At 42.9% G+C, this 26,470-nt stretch overlaps 1 protein-coding gene across 2 annotated transcripts in view; it reads left to right on the forward strand.

Moving 5' to 3' along the window:
• zfpm2a (zinc finger protein, FOG family member 2a) overlaps positions 1-26,470 on the forward strand; it is a 121,949-nt gene that overhangs the window by 37,620 nt on the left and 57,859 nt on the right. For both annotated transcript variants that reach the window (XM_056379873.1, XM_056379874.1), the window contains exons 3-4: positions 2,616-2,717; positions 18,703-18,827. In XM_056379873.1, coding sequence (XP_056235848.1) covers positions 2,616-2,717; positions 18,703-18,827 — 227 coding nt within the window. The remainder of the gene's footprint in view (positions 1-2,615; positions 2,718-18,702; positions 18,828-26,470) is intronic.

A 26,470-nucleotide genomic window follows, 5' to 3' on the forward strand; every position in this document is an offset into this window, starting at 1 on the left:
TTCTTTGGCAGAGACAATGCTAAAAGGGAGAGAAAAAGCCAATATGACTTTGTTGCTACCTTGCTGGAGGAATTGTTTGTGTAAATCGCCTATAAGCTTATTGACCTGAATGTGTGGCACGCTGCGTGTGACTGCGATTTGGCTAGAGAGCTGTCCTTTGATAGAGCAGCGATAGGGCTGATTTTAACAGCTCACTGGCTCCTCTTGCATGCCCGCCAACCCTGCACCCAGCAGGCCGCCTCGCCTCCCCAGCCCTCCCCGTCCCTTCTGTTCTCCTCAGCCATCCCTTGCTCAACCTTAAGTATCTCCATTTGATTGCACGGGGAAAGGATCCTAAGCCAGATGTAAATTATGATCTAGACGATAATGTAGAGGATGATCACTGACAATCTGTCTCCCTTGATAAGACTGCAGAGGGTTTCAATTCAAATGATAAAACAGTCTCTATTTCCTGTAGTGGACCTCTGTGAATGAAAATGGAACACCTCAATCAATTTATTTTTATATCAGAGAGGTCAAAATTCCTATGTCATAAACCATAAAAAAGTAGGTCTCCATATTCCTTGTATTCCAGGTTTTATCAGACTCAGACTGTACTGTGAGCAGACAAGTGCTGCTCCAGCACTTCTTCCCCCTGCTCTGCTTTTTCCTAGTGACATTTGTGCAGGAAACTTCATCAAAGCCCTGTGACATTGTTCCCTTGTGAGGTTGCCTGGGCGATTGTGTTTAAAATGCATTGCAAACTGTGTTAGATAGACGGCAGAAAATCCTTAATCACTGCTTAATTAAGGAATCATCTTGTAGCTTCATTTCCCGGGCTGTAATTAAACACTTCCAATACGTTTCGTTACAGGGCTTAACATGTTCGCCTGAGATCAAGGTAGTGCCTTTAATGTTATCTTGCCAGCTTTTTTTAAACTCCGCTCCATTGGAAGGAACTGTTGATTTACGCCTTTGTTATCCTCGTCATAATACGAGCCTAGTATGCTAAAGAGGTTCTCCAGGCCCAACAATAAATAGTGGGGGAATTTAGTTGAGTGGGCTCCCTGATAATATACTGGGAGAGAGGAGCAGTGGGGGGAGAAATCGCCAGCCCAAGCAGACACTTGCATAAGCAAAACTGGGTCACAATGACCTCATGTACTGTAAGTAGGACATTTCTGCAGACTTCCCTTCAGTATCACTTTTTTTCTTCATATACATCTCCTCTTTTAGAGTGAGGCAGAAAGCTGACATCCTTTTGGCAATGTTTGCTACCTTCTTTGAAGTGAGCCATGTCAAAAAAAAAGCTAAACAAGCATGGTGTGTGTGCTTGATCTGGAGATTAACCTAACTGAGGACGGACGGCGCTGGAGTGAAGTAGTGTGCGTCCCGTGGCAGTTGTCACTGGAAATGTGATAACTAACACTCTGAAATGCATTCTGGGAGCTGGGGTGTGTGTGTGTGTGTGTGTGTGCGCGTGTGTGTGTGTGTGTGTGTTCCGACACAGATGTGGTAAACAACCGTATGACAACAGCATGTATGTACAGTATGTGTTGTCGTATGTGTGGTAGGTATGATGTCTTTTATTTTTAATATGTTGTATCTTAGACACAACTTAAAAATATATTGTCTTTGTCATCCCAAAATATTATAAATCCACACATCCAGCACTTTTTCGCTTGTAGAGTGTATGAAGTGTAGTAATCCATTGTAGTAATCCAGGCCTGTCCTTGACCGTTCACTATTGGGTTTAAAACATCAAAGGGATGGAAACGATATGGCGACAAAAGTGAAAGAAATGTTCCTCCACAAACCATCAACTACCACTACATCCCCCCGAGCAGGTTTGCCCGAGTTTGGAGAGACACTCTGTGCAACCACTGTGTCAGCCACAGCAGATTTATTTAGAGCACCACACTGGGGGCACCTACGAAACACTGATTTATGTGCCTATAAGCTTTGAGTACAAACTGTGCTTACTGTAGACATGCAAAAAAAAATGTTATTTTAATTTTTACAGTAAGTCCATCTAAGAACACAACAAGCACTGCTGTCAGCCGCACACTCAGAGGCGTGGCCTGTTTAACGAGCTCTTTAAACACTCACATCCAGGAGAGGTATACCCAAATATCCCTGAGCATGGTCTGTGTGAGCCCCGAGACTGTAAATCAGCCCTACATCCTATAACACACATTCTAACTCGCTCCACAATAGATCAAACGGTAATAAATAGCCACCTCTCTCCCACACATTGCTTTCCTTCCTGTTCCATGGGGCTTCCTCCTGTTCCTGCAAGCACTCATGGGAACGCCTTTTACATGAAAGTGTGCAGCTGGACCTGGTGAGCTCACAGCAAATATACATGTGCAGAACGACATATGCACAAAAAAACACACTTTCACAATAGCTTGCACAACATCTGATTACGACACAGGGAGCTATCACAGAAAAGAGTTGTAAAACTGAACGATCCTTATTGGGATAATACCCTGACTCCATCAGAATCTACCCTTTGGAAGGGCAGCACAGCTCCACAGTGGGGTGCTTAATTAAATTAGGTGTCTTGAACAATACATTTGTAAGAATTTCATGTCTTGTGTGCTTTATGGAACTTAATTCTTTATGTTTTGCAGGAGAGGAAGATGGCAACCGGGAAGCGGGCGAGTCGGAGATGGACGGGCAGGGCGAGAAGACCAGGCACACTGCGGTGGGGCCAGATGAATGGGATGGTCCAAGTAAGAAAAAGTCTTCATATCACTTTCCTAGACAACACATCAGACAAAGTTATTGTAACCAAACTGCAATGCACGTTGCATAGTTTGAGGTAACATATAGCTTTTGGCGTTGAATAGAAAAGGAGCAACAGGAGATTTATAAACACTTCAGATTCAAAAGTAAGAAGCATTATGTCTTGCATGGCAACTACAGAGGGTCAAATGAGCCAGAAGTCTTATGCAATATAACTTTAACTGTACGCACATCCACCGTTCAGTTAACAGTACCACATTACCAATAAGTGATTGCTCAAAGAGGCAGGTTTTTTTTATTTTTTTTAAAGAACCCCATAATACGATGCAGATGTAGCTACATTTTATCCTCTTTTGCCCTTTTACTCAAAATAACTTCATCAAAGTGATGGATAATACATCGAACAAGACTGTTGCACAGTAATTACTGCTCAGCAATAGCCTGCACCTACGCTGCTGAACACACAAAATATGATTCCTTTTAATGCATAAAATGACCTCAAGAATTTGTTGCAGGTACATGCATTTGTAAAAAAGAAAAAAAAAAAGAAGAAAAAAGAAGCGACAGAGAGAGAGAGAGAGAGAGAGAGAGAGAGAGAAAGGGAGAAAAAAGTGGATTTGGGCAAGTTGTGCTTGCTAGCTCGAAGCCCCCCGGGGTGTGTATTTTATACTGACAGTGAATCAGTGTTATCGCACCTATCAGATAATGCATTTATCATTAAATTTCACATTTGCATTTAAATCTGGGGAAGGAAATGAGCATTGCTGGCTAAAGATAAGAGCGCTGGGACGACAGTAATAAACCATCACTGTGATCAGTCAGGAGACAGGGCTGAGGGGGTCAGCTCAGAACTATGGGGGCCATGACAAAAAGAAGGCATCACATGCGGAAAAAGGCCCTTTTTGGGCGAGAAAATGCTGAGCTTAAAAATACTCCTTTGAAAAGGGGGGATGGATGTAGCATGAGTAGATGTATGACTGACTGTAATTATGCTTCCCCCTTCTACTTAGCCATCAGAATGAGAATTAGAGGCTCAGAAACTCAGTGCTGGACAGGCAGCGGAGGGAGAGAGAGGAGAGGGAGACTTGAGTTTTATGGGAGTAAAGTGTCTCTTGCGTACACTGAGGATGGCTGAACTGCAGAGGAGGTGATGTGAGACATGATGTCCATTTCATGTTTTACTAAACTACAGCCTGAGTGCTTCCAAGTTATCAAGTGACATCCAGTCTGAGGACTAATTTCCACTGTATTACAAACTGAGAGATGACGCTCAGTGCAGGGCTATATCCAACTTAAAGAAACACGCTTCAATATACGCACATGTTCGTAACCAACATGTTACCACGCGTGCAATTTTCTCGACATCTCTATGATACGCCAACCAATTAGTGAGTGACTTACACTGAGGCATTCGTGCCCCTCCTCTGTTTTCTCAATGGGCAGCATAGAGTGGGCAGAAATTAATCTTGGCGCATAATAATGCCATTCACTCTCCCATCATGGCTGCCATGAAAGGTCATTTCCCTTTTTAATTTTTCCCATTGTGCTGGAAAAGTCAGATGGGCATGTTATAATTTGAATAAAGAGGGGAATCAGACAATCAGATAGGAACATTTGAAATGACATGACTTCCTGTTCAAAGCGATTAAAAGCAAATTTATTTAGTTTGAGACTGTCTCCCCTTTAATCTCTTTGTAAATGTTCTGATAGTTCAGCATTCAAAAGTTCTTTGTTATTCTTTGGCTTAAGTTTAAGCAGGTGTGATTATGATCACCAACAGATAATTTTTAATCACTGCGTGTGTGCATCTGAATAGGATGTGTAATGGCCATTACATAAAAAGAGAGTGAAGCCTTTTAATGAGGTGGGCTAACTCGGAACATGCCCACCTGCTTTGGTGATTCTATTGAAGCACCTCCATACCGTTTCCCTTTTGCTGAGTAACAACAAAAGCCTTTACAATCTACATCCTGTAATTGAACTTTTTTTTTGTCCCTGCATTTCATCTCCACTTTAGTAACTCATGTCAAGTGCTGTCCGCGATTGCCCCCCGTTCTCTGATTGTCTTTCTTTCTGGAACAGCAGAGATCCGCACTGAATGACTCACTATTAATCTGATAGCTGGCTCTTCTCTGTTGTTCAGAGCGCTGGGTCTCTGATGTGGAACACCCAGCGAGTTCCCTTTCTCTCCCCTCGTCTTCACAAGTATGTCCTTAAGCAAATCTGCGCGCTGATCTTCTGTCTCATGTTCATTTCTCGTCACGGATGTTTCGCAATCAGCCGCTGATGTGGGAGATAGCGTGTCATGCTATTCTATTCATTTTCATGGACTGGCAGTGATAGGAATCTGACTCTGTCTCTCTCTCTCTCATTCTCTCCCACTCGCTCTCCTCTAGGCTAATTGGGAATGGTGTGTGTTAGCTAGCTAACTCTGCTAATGAACTTGTTCTCAGCCTTATCTAAATGCTTGCTCATGTAAACCACACCCCCTTATGAAAGTCATGAAAATCCAGGGTTCGTTAAGAGCGCTGTAATTGTGATCAAGGCAGTTTCCACTAGAAGTGTCTGGTCTGTAAAACAGCACTTTGTTTGGTGTGATATTTATTTATGTATTTATTGATTAATCTGCTGATTAATGAAACAAGATTAGAGACTGATTTTGCCCTTAACTATAGAAACATCACAGATCCCAGTCTGATTTGATGAAGTTTGGCTGATTACATTTATTATGTCCCGATGAATACTACACTGGTTATAAAGAATGACCATTGACCATTCTTTTTCCAACTTCAAGGAAGTCGATATGATGTTGCCAGAGTGCCCCTTTAACTCATAGAAAACTAGAGATTTAAAACAACATGCAAGCTTTATTGAATTTTGAATTGAATTTTTATCTGTGACTAACATAAAGCATGGCATGCTTTCTGCCAATAATATCTGTATTAATAAAAGCACAGATGCTAACATAGATGTCAGTTTGCAGCTTAGGTGTTAAAACTCTAGATCCCACATTGTAAATGCTTAAAGTGCTAAATGCTTCATCTTTAACTTCTAATGTCAGTAGCTGCATGTTACTGCCTCGGCATCAAACACAGTGACATCAGGATCTAAGATATTGCAGCACATACACTTAAAATAAGGCACACAGCAAAGGAAGAGATGCAGGAAGAGGAGCTGAGTGTGACAGAGCGGTAACTGAAGCGATATGATCACCTTGTCCACAAATCTCTTCTGTTGGCTGTCCCTGACGGCCGGCGTCGCCCAGCTTGCTCAGCTCCCGGTGCCAGTTGGGTATCGGCCAGGGCGAGGCAGGGGTCAGCTGAAGGAGTGGCCATCTGAGAGTCTACCTGACGGTCAGACACAGACGGAGCACAAGCAAAGAGAGCCCCCCTCCACACACACACACACACACACACACACACACACACACACACACACACACACACACACCACCCTGAAAAATGATATCCAGTTTCATCAACCCCCTTTTCTTTCAGCCCTTTCAAGACATCAAACATGCACAAGCTGAAAACGCAGCTTCACTCAGATGTAAAAACTCTCGAATCTCAATTTTGGATCCAGCCAAGAAGGGTCTGTGGCCGATCCGTCTTCTTCCAGTCTCCAAAAAAAAAAAAAAAGAAAAGAAAAAAGAAAAAGAAAAAAAAAACAATAGCCATTTCAGGTTTAATGCACATATGTCATGCTAGAAGAACTGGAGGACCAGATGGCCACGGTGCTGTGGCAGGTGCCTCAACAAATGTTTGCGGTTGCCCGTGCTGCTATTTATATCATGGTGAAACACAGACACGCAAATATTTGCAAAAGGACGGTGGGCCCTTTTTGTCGGGAGTCAAAGTGATCACGGAAATAAACAGATGGGATTAAACCTTTTGGGCATCAGTCACCTGAACTTTGAAATTCCCTCAGTTCATCCACAGAAATTTAGTGGAAAACGGGGAAACACAAAGATGAAGGTGGTACCAATTAGGTTACTGAGAGTCTGCAATCAACAGTTCATTAAGTATTGCTCATATTTCTTGCATTTATGTTGCAGAGGCTTTTTGCCATTTGGCCCCAAACGAACTGAAAGTGAACTGACCGAAGCTGCAGCACAAACACAGAAAAAACTTTGAAGTCCTTGAACAGCGACGCTCCATTTGAGCGCAGTTCAGTCAGGTTGCGCTCAGTAAACAAGGCATTTTCTAACTCGGCACCCAAGTCCATTATAAAGTCAGGGTGTCGTCAAGGAAGGAGGGGCGAGCCGAAATGAGGAAGAGAGACAAACGGAGCACCCAGATGCAGATTAGGCTGCAGAAGATGAGGGTGTAAAAGGGATTTAATGGTAGGATGGATTAGAGAAATCCTTGTAACAATGTTAAATAATTATGGTTCCAGCCGAGATCAAAGCACCATTGATTGAACCCCTCAAGCCTTCAGCACACAGAGTCTTGGAAAGCAAAGATTGGTAAACTAGTGCTCAGACCACTCCGGCTGCTCCAGTTAAATTGGATTGGAAATATTAGGATATAGATGAATCCTTCAGGAGGCTTTCGCAAAGCTTTTGTCACCGGAAATGTAGCTTGGGAACGGTATGAAAGGTTTGATAGTGTACTGTCTCGACAGAATCATAAGACGAGGGTGTCGCAGCTGTCTCCACTGATACCTAAGCGTTTTAAGTAGACTTATAGACACACTTGACTGTTATATCAGCAAACTGAAAACTTTCAGAGCAGGCTTTCATTCAAGGTTTTATTTTTTTCCCCCCCCTCCGTCTTGTAATCAAGAAATTTGGACGTGCATCATGGCAATTCTCCTTTAAGAAAAGGAAGGTTTTATCTCACTGCTCCAGGGGTTTATTCAAAGTCTTCTGACAAGTCTCACAAAACATGAATGACACTCAGATTGCTGATACTGATGATGAAAGTCCATCATCAGCTTCTCTGTGAGTTCTGGGCCCTGAGTGATGTAAAATTAAATTGCAATCAAAGCGCTATGTGTAAACATTGTCCGCCTTTTTCCAAATACATTTTATTTCTTAAGAGGCTGTTGATGACGGCTTTTTACTGTATGGATGGATCACCTGTGTGCAGAGAAAACACCCTCCCCCAACACCACACACATGCACACTCACAAACTCACAATGTGTGATTATAATGATGAAATATGCAACAAGAGATTAGACAAATCACTGTACTCCTATGCTGCGTCGCCTTGATGCAAATTTAGTCACTGATCCGCTATACTAAGAGGCTTTATGAAGGAACTTCATGGTTGTTAGTTATATAATCTAAAATAGGGCAAAATGCAATCACTGTTCTTATCATTTGAGGAAGATGTCACTATATTCAGTTCTAGTTTTGTGTGGATACGTGGGATGTGGCACACTGAGAATGCCCTTAATAAGATAATTCACTTCCAACCATTTTGTCTGCATTTCAACCGAATTTGTGTCCACTCACAATGCTATCTTTCTGCTGCGATTACTATATTTCACATGAACAAGTCCAGAGAAGAAGAAAACGAGTGCTGTTGTTAAATATGAGGCTGACTTAAAGCGCGGCTGGTGGTGGTGTTTCTGCCCCCAGGGACTTGACACCCATTGCGTCAAACATATTCTCTCTGAATATGTTTGTTCTGCAATGCGCCTCCCAGGCGCTGTAGCTGCACACGTTTTTCTAAGAGGTATCATTGTAATTGGTTGAATATTTGATGTGTGTATTTAACATTAACATGGAGACACTCGTGCAAGCTGTGCTAGGGGGATATAATACTGGGTAAACTCTGGGTTGCTCAACTGAAACTTACTCGCATGTGGAATGTTTCATTTCTTTTGGCCTTTTTTAAATAAAACTACAGAGTACATTTGAGTGACTTTGGTTTGTAGTCTTCTTCATGCATGAATTTTCAAGGCTTTCTGTCAAATCTGGATGCAAGTGCTTGAGATAGAGCTCAGTTTCATATGCATGACTGTTTTACTTTCATTCACTTTGGTGTCTTCACATTATTTGGCCATAGGAATGCACTCAGTCCCATCCAAGCCACATCTCCCCCAAAACCCCAACCCCCTACTCTGCCTCTCCCCTCGCTCTCTCACACACACACACACACTCTTGCACAGCCTTCATACTGATAGGTATTGATATCAGAACAGTGCCCCCGCATGTGAAGGCCTCCCATTGGTGATGAACAGCTGGGCCCAGCTTGGCCCGCTGGTCACGCCAATTCTACCTCCTTCTATTTTTTCTGTGTAGATGTGGTGGGGGGTGGGGCCCACTTGTCAAGTGAATTAAAATACCAAATAATAGTAATAATAATGATAATAAAAAGTTAATAAAAAATGGCATGTTCCTCCCTGATTGTGCGAGTGTTGTGGTATTCAATTATGCAATTTTCATTGGCATATTAATCATCTTTTCAACAAACAAGCCGCCGTTAATTAAAGCAAAGCATGGATAAAGACGTGTTGCCGGATCATCACTCCGTTTATCACCGTGCACAGACCCGCAGTTAAGTAAATTCAGGCTGTGAGATGAATTTCAATCGTCTCCCTGTTTCTTCCTCTGTGTACTTGTGTGCGTGTAGTTAACCATTTATTTATGCACATTGTATTTGGAGGTGGGGTTAGTGACGTTTGATGTCAGTGTGTGTGGGAAATTGAAATCTTTTTTTTTTTTTTTGTAAAAGCCGTCATGTAACCAGCAGTTGACAATGACTTCAACTGTTGAACACAGATCTCTAATTCATGTGGCAGGTTTTTCTTTTTATCCCTTTTTATTTTTCCGCACAGATTTGAATGTTAACTCTTTGATTACGACCACCGCCGCTCAGATTAGTCAGAGTGACTGAGGTTGAATGAATTTGGATTTTTCCTTCATCTCCCAGTGGCCACACTGACTGAGTAAAGGAGACCAGTGGAGCTGTATGACATCTCTGTACACACAGGGCAGCTCTGCCCGTTCTCCTTGTCTCCTTTTTCTCTGGCTTCTCGTGCCGCCTCTGTTCCTTGCTCATTGGTGGGAGGGGATGGAGATTATTCAGGATCTGGTAAGATATGGTCTTCTCTCTAATCATAGCTCACAGCTTCTACTGTCATTCAGTCGCTAAATAGAAGTGGGGGAAACGTCTTGGTGAAGGGAGCAGCCAGACAGTCATGCAAGTACTTGAGTTCCGCCAGCAGAGAAAGAACTCGAGGCATCTGTAGACATGTCGCTCGTCCCTGTCCCGCATTGTGGAGCAACTTTATCAGCGCCAACCGCTCACCCACTCGCTAAACTGTAGGGCCAGTCGCCTCTTAACTTAAACATAAGATCTTTGTGGTTTGAAGCACTCGGCTGCTCTGCGCCCAACGTGGATCTGAAAGGCAAACACGACTCCAGTGTCGCCGTCGCCCATCACAAAATCACACCTCATGGAAAACTTGTTTCTGCTGTGTTAGCTTAAATCTAAATGCACTCAAACAGACTGTTGCACTGAAGCAAGATTCAAACCCCCACCCCCACCACCGCCCCCACCCCCCCTCCTGAAGAAAAAAAAAAGAGATGATGGAGAAAGAAAGAAAGAGGGAGGAAGAGAGAGAGAGAGTGGGAGAGAGATGGAGATGGAGAAAGAGGAGGAGGAGTGAGAGAGGGAGAGAGGGGGAGAGAAAAGTCAAAAACCTCCACATAACAATGCCGGAGAAAAATCAGAACATTTTCCACCGAAAGATGGGCCATTTCCAAATCCTTGTGCCCTATCAGACAAATTAAAGTAAATCAAGCATGAAATGAAGCAGAAGAGCCCGGAGATAAGGCTCCTTTAAGTCGTTTACAGATTAGGACAGAGAGAGAGAGAGAGAGGGAGAGAGGTGCATCTGGTCTCTGGCAGTGAAGGAGGCTAGTTTCTCATTTCACAATAGCAGCCTGTGTATAGGATTACTCTCCCCTGTCACCGACATGAGGAGCAGTGGGGGAATAGACGTCCACAAAATGTGTCTAAATATGTCCCCTCAGAAACGTCTCGAACCAAAAACCTCTCAGTGTCGGGCCAGATGTGACATGTGATAAACAAACATGTTACACGCAGCGTCTGACCCAGTGTATCGCGCTGATTTGTTTGTTATTTCAGTCGCCTCTTCACCTTTTCTTATGCTCAAGTGGCTTCATCACCACGCAGCTTAAAAAATTCAAATGAATTCGGGATTGGCTGAGCTGTGTCACGTGACTGTACGGCTGTCAACTCCTATGCGTATGTTTAGCATGCGTCAGATCAGGTTTTAGAGGAGGAGGGAAGAGGAGGTGGTGGTGATGGTGGCGGTGGTGGTGGTGGGGGTGGTGGTGGGGGTGAGGAGGGATGGGGGTGTTTCTACAAATTATATTCTCAAAATGTGATTTTGTTTTAATGTTGCATCGCTCTGTAAACTGGCTTGTTTAATATGTACGTCGTACTTCTATTTTCTGTCTTACATCAACAGATTAATTGCTGTTTTATTTTAGTACTCGCAAATAATCAAAACATAATTATGGAGCTAGTTGCTCATGGAGGAACGATATTTTACAGTGTACACACACACACACACACACACACACACACACACAGAGAGAGAGAGGCAGGCACATACACACTCATCTCATTCATGCATGCACGCAAATGCAAGCAGGAACTAAACAACCCCCCACCCCCCCCGCCTTCCACTCTCACACACATGCTTACTGACACACACACACACACTGGCAACCCACACATAGTCAGGGCGCACCGCTCTTTGATGCCGCCCGTCGAGCTCTCGCTGGATTTTGTTTCACTCCTTTCGTGTATCTTTTCTGGGAGTGATGAGAGGTGGGCTCGGCTGCAGCGCTCAGCTCGCTCCCAGAGAGACGAGAGCTGGCCCCCGTCACCGGGTAGCTGCTCTCCAAAGCCGCGACCTTGACCTTCCCTGCCCAAGTCTTAGGTTTAGCTCCTTTATCGCACTATCTCCAGGCATTTAAAAATACTCCTGAAACTCAATGATTTAACCCGCTTTTACGCTGTTCACATCAAAACTGGATGAAAAAAAAAAAAAGCTTAATCCATCTTATCTGTTGACTGTCAAACTGCTCCGGCTAAAACCTACTCACAAAAGACAACTAGGTCACCCAGGAAAAAACAGAATTCCCTGTTACCCAGGGGAAGTTGCAGCCTGGTAATTGACTTGGGAGGAGATTCAGGAGTACTTTAAAAATAGTCTCTTCCTGAATTAACTGCAGAATATCAAGACTTGAAGGTAGCAATGTTTACTTGTGTTCCTTGCTAAAAACTTGTTTAGATATCACATAGTGCAGTCATATAAATATTTTCCAAATCAATCTCTTCCTATATTTCCATTCCACGTGGAGCCATTTCATGTCACGCTGTGTTTTATTGGCGACAAGACTTGAACAGACGAAATTGCAACTTCCTTCTGCAGCCAAAGTCCTGCAGCCTTTTTATCCGTCCATCTCAAATACATGCATTCCCAGTGAACACACCATCAATTACTCATTCATCGTGACACACTCAGGTGGAGTAATGTCCCTTTGATGGTTGTGAAATTTTAAAGAAAGGCATTTAAAGTAATCAGATTCCAGCAGGAGTGTGTGTCCTCTAGATGTTGTCGGCGATACGGTGATATCTCTGCGTGAGGACAGTCATTCTTTAAGTTTTGCTGTCCCCCTTTACATGCTATCAATAGAAATTGCAGTGCAGTTCCCCAAAGATGGATGTTTCAGAGATTGTTGTCAGCCAGCCCTGCTGCTAACTTCACCATGCTTTTTGATGAAATGGAGCACTTGACAGCTGGTATATTTCAATTCATTCAATGACACCAAACAACAGTCTGCGTGTTGATAATGTACTGCAGGACCAAGTTGTGTGTGTGTGTGTGTGTGTGTGTGTGTGTGTGTGTGTGTGTGTGTGTGTGTGTGTGTGTGTGTGTGTGAGTGTGTGTATGTGCAGCTGTACTAGTCCAAACTTTCCCATTTCTTTATTACTTTAACTGCTGCAGTTCAGATTCAAAGGGCTCAGCATAATCCTGGGTCATTTCTGGATCCTCATATAAACACCCAGTCCAGTATGCCTGTCCATACTGGACAATGCCACACCTCGTGATTTATGTCCACACACACTTGTCACCGCCCTGTTACAGAGCTTCAATTAAATTAATTTATTAAAGGAGTAGTTTTCTCTGTTTGGCAGAGAGTTAGATGAAACGATCAATACCACTCTCATATCTGTCCATTAAATATAGGGCTACAGCCAGCAGCCAGTTAGCTTAGGTTAGCATAAAGACTGGAATCAGGTGCAACTAGCCCGTGTCGGTCCAGCAGTAACAAAATTCCACCTAATAGCACCTCTAAGGCTTAACACGTTATAGTTTGTTTGTTTTATATGTACAAAATTAAAGTATAACAATGCCAGTTTGGTATTTTATGGGCAGTTATGAGCTGGACTATATCTCGGCTTGGAGCTGTTGCCAGGTAACCAGTTGAGAAGTTACTGCTCAGAGCCCAAAAATAATCTACTAGGCAACATCCCAACAACCCGCTGTAAAAATGTAGGTTTTATTTCAAATACACAAAATATGATGATATAATGTTTGAATTAGTGAGATTGTAGACATAGTTTGTGCCATTTGGGCATAAACAGGCAACAGCCATTTTCATTCTCAATGCTAAACTAAGCTAACTGGCTGCTACCTGTAGCATAACTTTAGCGCACAGGAAGAAGAGTGGTTGTGCTGCTCTTCTCATTTAACTGTGCCAGAATGTGAAGTGTATTTCCCCAACTTTGGCTTTAACTGGAACCACAATCCTTCCCTATACTAAGCCATATTTTAGCATAGCATGTCATAGTTGTAAAGAAACAATGTCAGAAGCTAAACATAATCTGGGTTTTTCAGAAGCGTCTAATATCAAGCCTCTTATCCTGCGATGGGATGGAAACACCTGTATCTCTAGCTGTGTATTTGGAAATAATACTTTGCAGACATTGTTGAGTCTCTCTACAACAAGGGGGTTGGAGTCTTCCCTCCAAGGGACCCCCACAATCCCCCACGCCACCACACAACCCCCTGCTCAGCCTGTGTGGAGTGTCAAAGCTAAAATGCCCTAATCCCGTTGGCTTGTTTAACTCCTTCCCCCCAAGCTGTCCACCGCCTGAAAACAAGCCTGACCTGAAAGGGTGAATCCCCCTACCAAATCACCCCTCCTGCTTCCCCCCCACCCACCCACCCACCCACCCACCTCATGTGCCCAAACTCATGTGGTTGCCTGGAGACTTGAACGTTCAACTTTCTCCCCACTCTCTAGGGCCAGAAGCAGCCAGTCAAGGCTGGTGTAGGGTGGGCTGGGAGAAGGGAGGTAGGTGAGGAGGGGAGGAGGAGACAAGGTGGCGCTCCTGGTGGTGGGGGTCCTCCACTGTTTTAAAACAAGCGCCTTTCTGTGAGATTATAGTGTGAGCTGTGGGTTATAAATGATGCATTTTGCTCACAAGGACCTGATAATAGCGGTTTGGGTAAGGGGGGGTGGGTTCATCGCTCTCTTATCAAAGCTCTGTGACATTTCTCCTTCAGCTGTAAAATTTCATATCACATATCTGCTTTAAAGATGTGGCACCTTTTGTTGAACCGATACAGTGCATTCCATTTCACCCCATATGCCTCTCTCATGGTATATTAATTTATAGCCCATTTGCCGGCTCTATAACACGGCCTATCAGTGAAGATGACTGGGATTCAGTAGGACATCTGTGAATTGCCACGCACAGGTTATTGAACTTTGAACAGCAGTCATTTATTTGCTTTGATTCAAAGGTACTGCTTGATATCAAGAGGGATCGTCTGCTGTGTGAAGCTCAAGCATATTTCCCCACTTGTCTCTATTGCGTCGCTCTTTGTTTCCCTTTAACATCCGTCCTTCCTGTTAATATACTCATGATAAAAGGTGAAGTAAACCAGAAGCTGAGCCAGTAATCAGACTCATTTCTTTTAGTGCCGTAGGCAATTTATTTTTCTTGAAGTAGGTTTTTTGAACTAGTTAGAGAAGTTAAATTCGTGTTGAAAATAGCTCGAGCAGATCCATTGCTTTAACTAATGCTAATCTGCAGCAGCGAGTTGATGATGTCATTTGTCATCTCTGACCATTAGCAGAGACCTAATTCTGGGCCGGAAATTATATTAAGAAAATTCAGACTTACATTTCATGTGCATTAATAGAAACATTCGCAGTGAAATGTGAATCTATCATTGCATTTCAAAGAATTAAGGGAAAGAACATTTGAGTTGCAGTCCTAAATCAAGTCATACTTGTTTGATCATTATAGAGTTTCATTTAACAGTGAGTTTAATTTACAAAACAGTGAATTAATCGTATCCTACCGTCTATTCAAAAGTAAACCCCTAAAAGGTCCCATATTTTACACTTTTCTGGTGTTTTATTTGAAATGTTGATATCTATAACATATATTTGTGGTTTTAAGTACCAAAAATTAAGTACCAAAATCTCTGTGTAGTTTTACATCTCCTCTTTCAGGCTTCTCTCTGGAGCTCTAGTAACAACAAGCCAGTGAGCCAATCAGAAGAGAGGAGTATCTGAGCCTCCCTTTTGATTGGCTGACTCTGAGTGATCGAATAAGAATATAGCAGATTTCAAGTAAAACACAAATCCTGCAAGGTTGGATGGTGGGTCCAGGTGGGCGGGGCTTGTGTCATGGCTGAGATCAGTGACTGCTTTGTTGTGACATCACAAAGTTACAGAAGTCCTGACGGCTGGTTTTAAGGCTCAGTTTCTGAATACAGGCTGTGTGCATTTCACTGTGGACTGAGCGCTTTGATACTTTCACAGTATTAAAATAGAATCTAGACCTGCTTTATAATCGAATAAGACATGGAAATCTCACTTTTTTTGTTTTGTTTGTTTCCAAAGATAGCAAATATGATGAAAATATAAAACCAAAGATCTGGGGAAATGTATATAAATTAAATCTTTCTATTGGTGCAGCCATACAAAACATGCAATCTTGGGTTTGGATATATCAATCAGTGAAAACATCATGTAGTTTAAATGAATAGCTGATACAGAATAGACATGATAATGTCAGACAGAGTGGAATAAGATGATTTATCCAACCTTAATGGGAAATAAAAGGGACAATTTCATGGCAAGGAGACTGCTGAAAAGTGTTTCAATATATCAAATAATATTTAAAAGTACAAAAGTGGTAGTTTGCCTCTTTCAGGGTCTCTGTCAATAGTCCACACCCATTTTTTCTTTAAATCATACCAGGCTGGCACCCTGCCACTGAGAAACTCATTAACATTCAGTCGTATGCCACTGAACGGAGAGATGAGGTTCCCTGTTCCTCCGCACCATAACAGAAAAGAAAGACAGGACACACATACACACATTAAAAAAAAAAACAAACAGATGCCAGCGTGGAGCATCTTGGGTGCTATCTGAGGAGGATCTCTCCACACAAAGGGACATTCATTGGTCTGCCAAGTATCTGTGGAGTGCAGGAACAGACCCTAGAGTCTAGCGACAGATGATGATCTTATCGAGGGAGGGGTGGGGGGGGTGGGGGGTAGGGGGTAGGTGGTGGTGATTGAGGGGGGTGTGAAAGGGTGAAGGTGGCGGAGAGAGGGGTTGGTTGGGATTTAGAGGAGGGGGTACAGCTCTTGAGCCACATCATGAGCTCATGTTTTGCCAAGTGTGTGGCATTTGAGAACTGGACGATGAGGAACGTTGAGGGGAGAACAGGTGCTGGGTTTGTTAAATCTCATCATTGGCCATCATGAGCTCTCCACTTGGTCCTGTTTGTCATTTGCAGTGTGACGGGTTAAACACAATGACTTCTGTATTTGTTCTGAATTCATTTTTGATGACTGTAGGTAACATGAGTTGGGATTTTGGGAACTTGTAAGGAATTGTCACTATGACGAGACTTGATGCAGGCATAATTACAAAAATTGTCAGTAGCCTGGTTGATAACAGAACACATCTGTCTGTGTATTTTTAGTTAGGAAACCTGTAAATGTTCATAGAGAACATACAGACAGCCCATGTAGAGAACTCATTATTCATCCACGGGTGTTTTTGTGGAGATCTTCCACTAGTATCAGCAACAGATGTGACAAGCCATCTGTGAGCCAAGGTCCTCAGGCAACATTTGGTGTGGGATGCACACAACTGGCACCTAAACATGGTGGACCACAAACCGCACAAATTGAATCGTACCCCCCTCTTCCCCCCTTCTCACACCTACACTACCCGTTACCCCCTTTTTACTCCGAGCATCCCACCCAAAAAAAGAAAGAAATGGGGAAAGGAATCAAAATCGTTGGCCGGGGACGGCTGTAGCTGTGTGTCAAGCGGGGCTAAACAGGAACTTGCATCCAAGCGGTTAAAGGCCGTGGGTCTTATCTGAGGACAAACAGAATGCATCAAGCGGTGGCTGTTGCTCTCAGTGATGACGACCAGCTGTGCACCAATGTTTAATTATTTCTCTGTAATGAGCTTACCCACCTTCCGCTGCAGCACCGGGAAGACAGCATGCAACAGCAGGAACATGGGAGGTGGAGAGAGGACGCAGACTAAAGGGAAAGAATAAGCTGTCCGGATTATCTTATTTGTGGGTCTATTCCAAAATCATGGAACATATAGTAAATGTTTTTTTGCTGGTGTGTCAAAGCATATATAACAAAGATGTGTTATTATGGGTGACATTTAGCTTTTTTATTGTTACCGGAGTGACCACCACTGATGAGTATATGATCAGCAAAGGTGTCAATAGTGTGAATATAGTGTAATAACACTAGCCTGGTTTTTAGATCATGTTTATGCATGGGCAGGAGAACATAAGCGCACATTTCCATACCAGCACAACAGACGGACAACAGCAGCGTGCCGCAGATACACGGCTGATATTTACAGAGTGGAACGGGGCTTGAATAGGTCATTATACCACATCTGCAGTGATCGCAGAAAAGTTCAGTGATCACTTGAGCCCATTCAGCTTGAACCGAATGCCCTGAATACCCATTAGCCACATGTGTGAACAAATAGGTTAAAAGACACAATGTTTACAACACATGTTAGAGTTGAAGACTAAGAATACATTATGATTATTAACCTGGCTGCATAATATATAGGTGGTAGTTTGGTTGGAGTGCATCAGAAATATGATAATGTTGTGTAGCTGACCCAGATCTCTGACCTGACAAACTCAATGATCAGACCTGATAAGAATTTGGTTTTTTGTGTCCAGAAAGTTTATAAAACTAGCTGGAACTTGTTACTTAAAGAGGTCTGAATCGTCACAATAACTCCAGCAAGACTTCTCAGGTCAAGGCAACCAGTCAGACAGGTACGGCTGAGAGTTCCATATTCTCCCTTTGCAACACACACTCACACATAAACAGGGCCGCATCCTTCTCTGTAAACTATGTCATGGCCTGCTGTGGGGTTTTATCATAACTATTTGATTAATCACCATCCCGAAAAAGTACATTGAATCTAAGGGATATGACAGCAGGGGTTGTCAAAGAGGTGAGCACCGGTACAGCTAGCTTTGCTATCCGGTTTCACTGTTAATTAGCCGGAGCTCTGCTCAGCACTAACAAGGGCCCAGCCTTCCTGGAACAACAAAAATACGCCTGCCACCAGCGGCTCTCGCCAGCCAGCAAGCCTGCACTGTCTCACAGACATTATCTCCACACAAGACACCTTTCAAGTCAGGTTAGCGCGCCACGTGTCTGAGGAACAACATCAGATGGATGCTCACTTGATTTGCTTATCCATTTTGAAACTGTTTGGCTTTAACCTTCACTGGTGACTGCAGGGCTCTGAGACAATAATGTCACCGCACATGTAGGCTTGAGGGGGGGGAAAGGACAATGAAAGAACATTCCTGTGATTCGATGTGGAACTTGCGTGTTACATGGAGCACTATGGCTGACTGCTTTGGGTTCTGGTGTGTTTTTAGGAGAGCTGGATGCCTTCCTTAAAGATGGCGAGCGTCGGATCCACAGCCGGCAGCAGCTCCCTGTGGGGACGACATGGGGACCCTTCGAGGGGAAGATTGAGATGAGCACTGACAGCACTGCACTGGTATGTCTTTGTTTTGGCCAACTGTATAATTTTGCAGATTTAATATTCACCAACCAACCATAATTATGCAATAAAATACAGACTAAAACAGGAATGTGACAGGCTAAAAACACAGTGGTTAAAAACAAATGGAAAATAAAAACGAGGGAGCTGAAGTAACCAAAATCAGGGTAAGCTATGTGATATAAGAGTGATTTGAGAAGTGATTTAATAGACTCAGCTGAGCAAATCTTGTTTTGCACATCGTTCAGATTCTTGAGGCCTTAATAGAAAGAATCAGTCACCCCTGGTCTGTAGCCTTGACTGTGGGATGGCTGAGAGGCCACTGTTCAGGGATCTCGGGTTACATGAAGCTTCATAAGGACTAAACAGCTCAGTGATGTAGCTGCCTGCCTGGCTATGCAATGCTTCAAACATTAGCGATGAAATCTCAAAATCACTTTACACGTAGTGTGAGTAAGAACATGGGATCCCATCTCTTCTAGTTAAAAACCTTGTGGCCAAGATCTTGTACAATCCGCACAAAGCTGGTGAAGCAAGCATTGCAATAAATCGAGAAGTGACAAAACGAAGCTATGTATGACAGTTGCAGTGTCTTTAAAACTGAGCATTGAACGAATCTTTGGAAGTTTAAAAGCAAAACTGAGCTGGAGTCAATTTAAACTCCACAACGTGAATCCTTGATTTGGCAGTAAAGCGCAAATACATGATTTATTAACCATCATTTAGCTTTCAGTTACAACCTAACTTATAACCCTTTTATAAAGTATGTCTCTCTAAAATCCAATATATGTTGTTATTAGCGAGTTCCATAAACCTCAGGTTCATTAAAACTTGAAGGGAAATGACTTTATATGATCAGACCTTGCCTTTAGCAGCCATGGCAACATGATTACTAGTCCTCCATCTGAAGCCCATATTAACGTTTATTCCGGTGACATTCAAACCTATTGAGGTGACTCTTCCGGGATCCAGCTGGCCCGCAACAAAAGCCTTTGAAGTGCATCTATTTTAACCATTTCATCTGCATATTTTATGACAAAACACTTTAATTGGTGGATTTTGAGCTCAGCGCAGGCTTCAATTGAATGAAGTCACAGTCCATTATTTTTGATGTTACCCTGCACACAGCCGCTTCATATCGCTTGTTTCAAAGATCCCAGCAGAGGCTGGTGTTGACCTGCTGCTCTGGTGGAGTGACAAGTCCTCCAAGGTTTTGATATTCATTTCTGCATTTGGATTAATTAAGAAATTCCTATTAAATCTGTAACCAGACTCACATTCATCCTGTTAAGAAACATAAGGACAAGCCCATGAGGACTTTGGACTTAGAGGCCCTCCCCCCATTTTCCCAGATTCCTTAAACACAAAACTTTATTAAATCATTTCAGAGCAGTTTCAACTGTTTTCTAAGCTCCCCTCTTGGTTTTGAAGTCATCAGTGGCTTTAAATAACTCAGGCCGTATTATAGCCATGAAATATGGCTTCTCTCAGGGTAAAGCCAGTTATCCTTGGGCGGAAAAGTGATTTGACAGAGCAACACCTCAAGTTGCCTTCCAATGTAACACACTCCATATATTTCTCCAGCAATCTCTGCATGATTTTCCCTGAAAGGAATCCAAAACCAACCTTCAACTGTCCCTCAAATGACCCTCAGACTTACCAAGTGATGTCATATGAAACATGTTCTCGGAATTGTTTGTTGCTTGAGTGTTTTCAGTAGATAGAAACTTTACAAATTTATCTCACTACCTGCTGAAGTAGATGCATAAACTGCTTGTTGCTCTTGGCGAGAGTGATAAGTTCTTAACTAACTGCCCTCTCAGGAATTCATTGCTACTTTCCAGATCCTCCCCAGGTCTTCTTTTTTTTTTTTTTTTTTTTTAAGTGAGCAGGTGCTGGTCATCACCTGTAATAGGCTGTGGAGGGGTTACAGAATATGCCAAACCTCCCTCGCAATTAAAAGCGGAGGAAGAAGCTCTGGCATATTGCCTTTAAGGATCTCATGTGTGTCTATTCTCATGGGGGCCCTTTCAATGCTTTGCTGCTTGCCCTCCTCCTCTCCTAAGTTTCATCTCTCAAATGGGATACTGGCTGTTAGCAGCTTCTCACTATCTCTCATTAAAGGCTAGGTCAACCCAACTGGCGTGTTGTTTTACAGAGCCTCCTTTTCTTTGGGTTCAGTGTACCTTTTTACTTTGTTCGGTCAATTCTTGTAGTTTTGCACATCATGAGGGAATCATCCCATTTACAGTAGAGTAGATTTATTTCTCTCTTTTTTTGGTGTTGTTTAATCAAACCTCTAGTCATCGAGCTGTTTTCTTGTTAAACATGCAGCCGTTGGCAACATCCCTAATATGGTGCTGCATTTATCTCAGTTATTTCAGTGGGAGGCTTGTTGTTGGGAGAGTTGTGCAAAACTTCACACACACACACACACACACATCAAGAAAGGAGCAAACTCTGATGCCTCACCTGGAGAGGGAAAAGTTGACATAACAAATGTGAGCGTGAGGAAATGGAGGAGGGAGAAAGGAGGGGAGAAAAAAAAAACTGGCTATAGTTTTGATGCATGTCAGGGCGGCCAGAGCTGCAGAGCGGGGTTAGGAGTCGGCAGAAAGCGTTTGAGATAGAAATAAAGGCTCATTGCTTCATGGGTCTCTACCTCAGCTCGGAGGCTCTCTCAGTCATTCTCATGAAGTGTGACCTCCACAGACTATTAAATCTCCTTTTACTCGCTTAGATTTTTTTTTTTTTTTTGAAACCATAGAGGTGAATGAATTACCCGAAGACACCCAGGTATACGGTGGGAGTGACACCTCTCTCATGCTTGAAACACACGACCCGCTGGTGATATATTGATATGCCCTCTCTGAAATCAAACATATTTTATCCCTTCATCTCGACACGTCATTTAAGATGTGACTTTTTTTTAGAGGTCAAACTATTTTTTTGTCAAGCTGCTACATACAGTGCACAGGTCTGTTTCTCAATCCCCCAGAGAGGGGCTCAAGTGTTAAGGCTCCTAAAAGAGACTTACAGTAAATAATGAAAATACAGTGAATCTGAGCAGCTTCTGCATTAAAGTGGACAGGTGCAGGACTTTGGCACATTCAGAGCCATTTAGGAGGAAAGCATGTTAGGCCGGGCTGGTGTCTGGGGAGTAGTTCTGTGAAGGTAAGGATGAGAGGAGAGGAGGTAAGGGGAGGGCGGTTACTGGTCCCCAGAGGCAGCAAACGGGAGCTGGCCTATAGCTGCATGTGCTGTGGCGTGGGAGCCGAGGCGGGTTTGGCTGCTGGTGGACGACTGGATCTCAGTAGCGGAGCAGAGTGATGGATGATGCTGAGAAAAGAACAGTGAGTGGAGCGTTACATGCAGTTGTCCAGGCAGTCCTGGAAAGAGAGGTATGAAGCTTTAAAAAAGAAAGAATGAAAAGAGAGCATGCCGGGGAGAGAGAGAGAGAGAGAGAGAGAGAGGAGAGAGAGAGGAAGCAGGAAAAAACAGAGTGGAAAAAGCATGACAGGAAATCTGGGCATCTGCAGGACAGAGATAGGGTCACATCTCGACCGTTTATCAAAGAGGAAAGCAGATTTCACAGCTGATGGGTCGGCCGTGGCAGGTCTGTAGACCTCAGGGGCTCAGCTTGGCATGAAGCACTGGAGTTATAGTTATTGCTGTTGCAGAACTGTTAACACAATCACATTGAACTGTATTGGATCGTTCATATGGCTGGCCTTACTGTGCTGTCTTTTTATACTCTACTTAGATCACATATAGTTTTAATACATGTTTATCCCAATACAGAACTACTTTCCACATGTAGTATTTTTTAAGAAGGTATTCAAAGGTGTTTCTTAGATAGCAAACCCAGCTTTAACCAGAGGAACAGAACAGCGAGACAGAGACCAGAGTCTGAACTAAAAACTAAGTACTGTAATTGGCCTGGGTCAGAATACTTTGTAGCAAGTAAGGCAAAGGTGAGGAAGGCCGAACAAGGGAAGTCTCAAAGCAAGTAACAGACAGAAAGACAAAAAGTAAGGGACAGAACAAAACCTAAAAAGAATAAAAATCCTCCTCCTCCTCCTCTCCTCTCTTCTCCCTGTCTGACTGATGGAGCTGCCAGAGCGCCGTCTCATCCCTCACTTCTCTCACTGATCAATCAGACCATTAGACTCCAATTACAGCCGCAGCCCCGGCGCAGGTGAGCGACGAGCACATTCAGCCGGCTGCCGACAACGCCTCTGCCCGGCTTCCTCACACTCTCCAAATTAACGCAAATTAATAGTGACACTCAGACATAAATGTCTGCAATCGGGGGGCTAAATTAACAGTCTGGGTCGAAGCTATTGAGTAGCAGGTGTCTTTAAAAGCGGTAATTACCTATGCTGGACAGAACTGGGAGGAGAAGGCGGCCCATGGTTTGCCTGGAGTAAGAGGCCTGGCCCTGGTGAGCCTGGCTTCCATTGTAGGTGTTAATAATTGATTGGGAGGCAAGCTATTAATGAGCAGCAGATTTAGAGCTCTGTTGTAAATGTGTGTTGATGAGGGTGTTGCCGCCTCTTGTACAATGCCTCACCAATGCTAATTACTGGGGCTTAGTCAAGGTGCACTGTAATGAGTCTGGATTCAATAGAATTCTGGTCTTTATGTGTTTTGAGGGCCTTTTAGTGCAAATTACACAGTAATTGAAATGCATGAGACTTGCTTAATTTCAGATTAAGATCTAGGCATTTTTTTTTTATCTTCTATCTTAATACACTTGTTGTATATTAGCTAATTTTGCTGTGAGCACAGGTTTATGATAAAACAAATCTAGTAGAGTAATCTGTTTTCCACACAAAGGCCCTGATACAAAAGGCAGCGATTTCAGAAACAGGTTACAAGGACATAATAAAAGTCAGTAAGTGCTAAAGGCAAAATAAGTATAATAACCAATTAACGCAGTATGAAAATATTACTGTTGAATCATACATCATCATTATCATATAATCGTTGTATTTTTACAATCTCAGACTAGATGAAATATGGAGTCCGTTTTTTAACCTGTGCAGGATTAAAGTCACCTCAGGACAGCAGAGGAGAAATAACATCAACCTCTGCTGTGTTTCTGTCTGATTCTGTCATTGGGAATCGTTTAAGATTCAAAGTGAAGCCTTTATTCATTCTTTTAACTCCTCTGGTGTTGAGTCTCACACTGAAAGAGGATAAAGAATTAATATTTTTTGCTAAAATGCGCATGAGAACATAGCTGTTAAATACACGTGTGCTTCCACGTGTGCGCAAGTGTGTCCCCCATATTTGTGTGTACATACGCTCGAGTGTGTGTTTTGGGTTGTACTGTAGCGCCTGTGTATGTGTGGGAGGGCATGAGTGCATCAGCGTGCGTGTGCAGACTGTGTGCTGCTTTTGGCTGCGAACAGAGAGCTTTAGTTTGTAGACTACAGAAGAGCGAAAATGTCAAGATACTGTCCTAATTTTAACCTGGGACAGAGAGAGAACAGAGAGTGTCAACCGATGGAGTGTGATTATTGTGTAATTTAGTACAAGGGTAGGAATATGGGCCTGTGCAACCAAAAAATGCTCCAGAAATTATTCAGCCCATCACTCAAGCCATTTATCTCACCCCTTTTGCCCACCCTCTCCCTCCAATATGTTTATTGTTAGCTAGCCCTAAACTTTAACAAGTGGTGGCGGATTTTTCTGTTTCAGAAATTATATTTTTCTTCTTGTCATTGCTTCATTAATCAAGAGGAGGCATTCTGAAAAATGTTTTGTTTTGGAGGCTGCAATCTATTTTGTGTGTGTGTGTGTTGTAGTTAATCTGCGCCCGTGGCAGGTTTCCCCTCCGAAACGCAGCGCTAAGCAGCGGTATCGCAGGCCTATTGTTGTAGCCTCTGTCATAGCAAGGAGAGCCTGATGCAGGCCTGGGCTCGCCTGATAAGGAAAAGAGGATTCAACATGGCTGGAAAGGAGAATCAGTGGGACTTGAGAGTGGAGTACGGATGGGGCAGATGCGCTCGCACACACATACACACACACACACACACACACACACACATGCATACAGTCTCACACAAACATGCAGAATGATACACACATGTTCTACACACATACAGTCACACATGAGCCGACACACACACAAATCATCGCCATCATCACACTGGCACATGCCCAGGCAATTATTTACAGTAACATCCAATTACATATGCAAGAAGGCACCCCAGGATAGGACCTCTCTGTAGCATATCTGCTAAATGACACACACACACACACACACACACACACACACACACACACACACACACACACACACACACACACACACACACACACACACACATACACACAGCATCAAATATACATGCACATGCACATAAACAAACAAACCATTAAATTAAGAAAAAAAAAAAAAAATCAGCAATTTGAAGTCCAAACATTCTGATTTATGTTTGCATTTAAAGGTGGCCTGTGCTTTCTATCTGAAAGTCACACTGTCTTGGATATGGTTTTGAAAAGGCCAGACATTATCAGGACTAACAGGATTTGAATTTCTGTGTTGGACACACAAATAATTTTGGCACAAAGAATGTGGCTTCATCTAATGAAATAATGGGCCCAAATTTTAGGCGGAGAACCAATTTGTGATTGCATGCATCAATTATTTCTTGGGTTTAAACCAATATCAGGGCTGGGGTCTCTTCAGATGGGTAAAATGGTAATTATCTGGCCTGCTTTCCCTTGCTCAGTGTCATCCATATATTTATCGATGGCATTATCGATGGTTTTCATGTTCTTACATTAAAAGGGAGAAACATCCAAGCTCATTCTATTGAAGTAGCCCTTTAAATCAGGGCTTTTTAACACAGATCAACATGACACTGATGTCTGCTTGTGAGTTAGATGGAGAGTGAGTGTTAGACTGTGGCCAAAGAAACACACAACCATTGTTTTTTTTTTTATTGTTATTATTTTCCAAGGCTGCACTTTCGAAGTTTCTGTGTGCACGGCTGGAACTTATTGCCGCCCACTGCTCCACGTATTAGCACTCAGTCAGTCAGCTAGTCAGAGCTATTACAGCCCCAGCCAAGCTCCACTGTTTGAAAGATAATGCATGGTTGACTTGATCTACAAGTGAACCTGACATTTTGCTGTCCTTACATCACAACACAACTAGCCAAACTGATATGGCAGGTCCCCTGATAAGCAGAGCAGGACTCACTGATTTGCTTTGTGCTCACTGTAATGGCTGCATGGTTTCCTCAGACATGCCAAGGCTACAGTGACTAGATCAAAACACAAACACAAAGATGGAGATGATCTGCAGCATGATTCACTGCAGTTTTGCTTTCGGTTTTAACCTTTATTTAGGTGAAGTTTTGCTGCAAATATCAGACTGTTTTAATTTTGAATCGTCAGTGTAGCAGTTTGTTGGGAAATACTGCTCCACGGTTATTAGACTATAGTAAACTATAGTAACTAGTTACTGTTCAGATCAAGGCTTTAAATGAAAAGCAGATTCTGAAATACAACGTAATTATATAGTTTAAACTAAATCAGGATATATGAAGTAGTAAAAAATAGCTCCACTTACTTGAGTAAATGCTGCTTAAAACATGGCTGCATCATATTAGTAATGTAATAAT

The sequence above is a fragment of the Seriola aureovittata genome, chromosome 7 (genome assembly GCF_021018895.1).
Source record: "Seriola aureovittata isolate HTS-2021-v1 ecotype China chromosome 7, ASM2101889v1, whole genome shotgun sequence".
Taxonomy (NCBI): Eukaryota; Metazoa; Chordata; class Actinopteri; order Carangiformes; family Carangidae; genus Seriola; species Seriola aureovittata.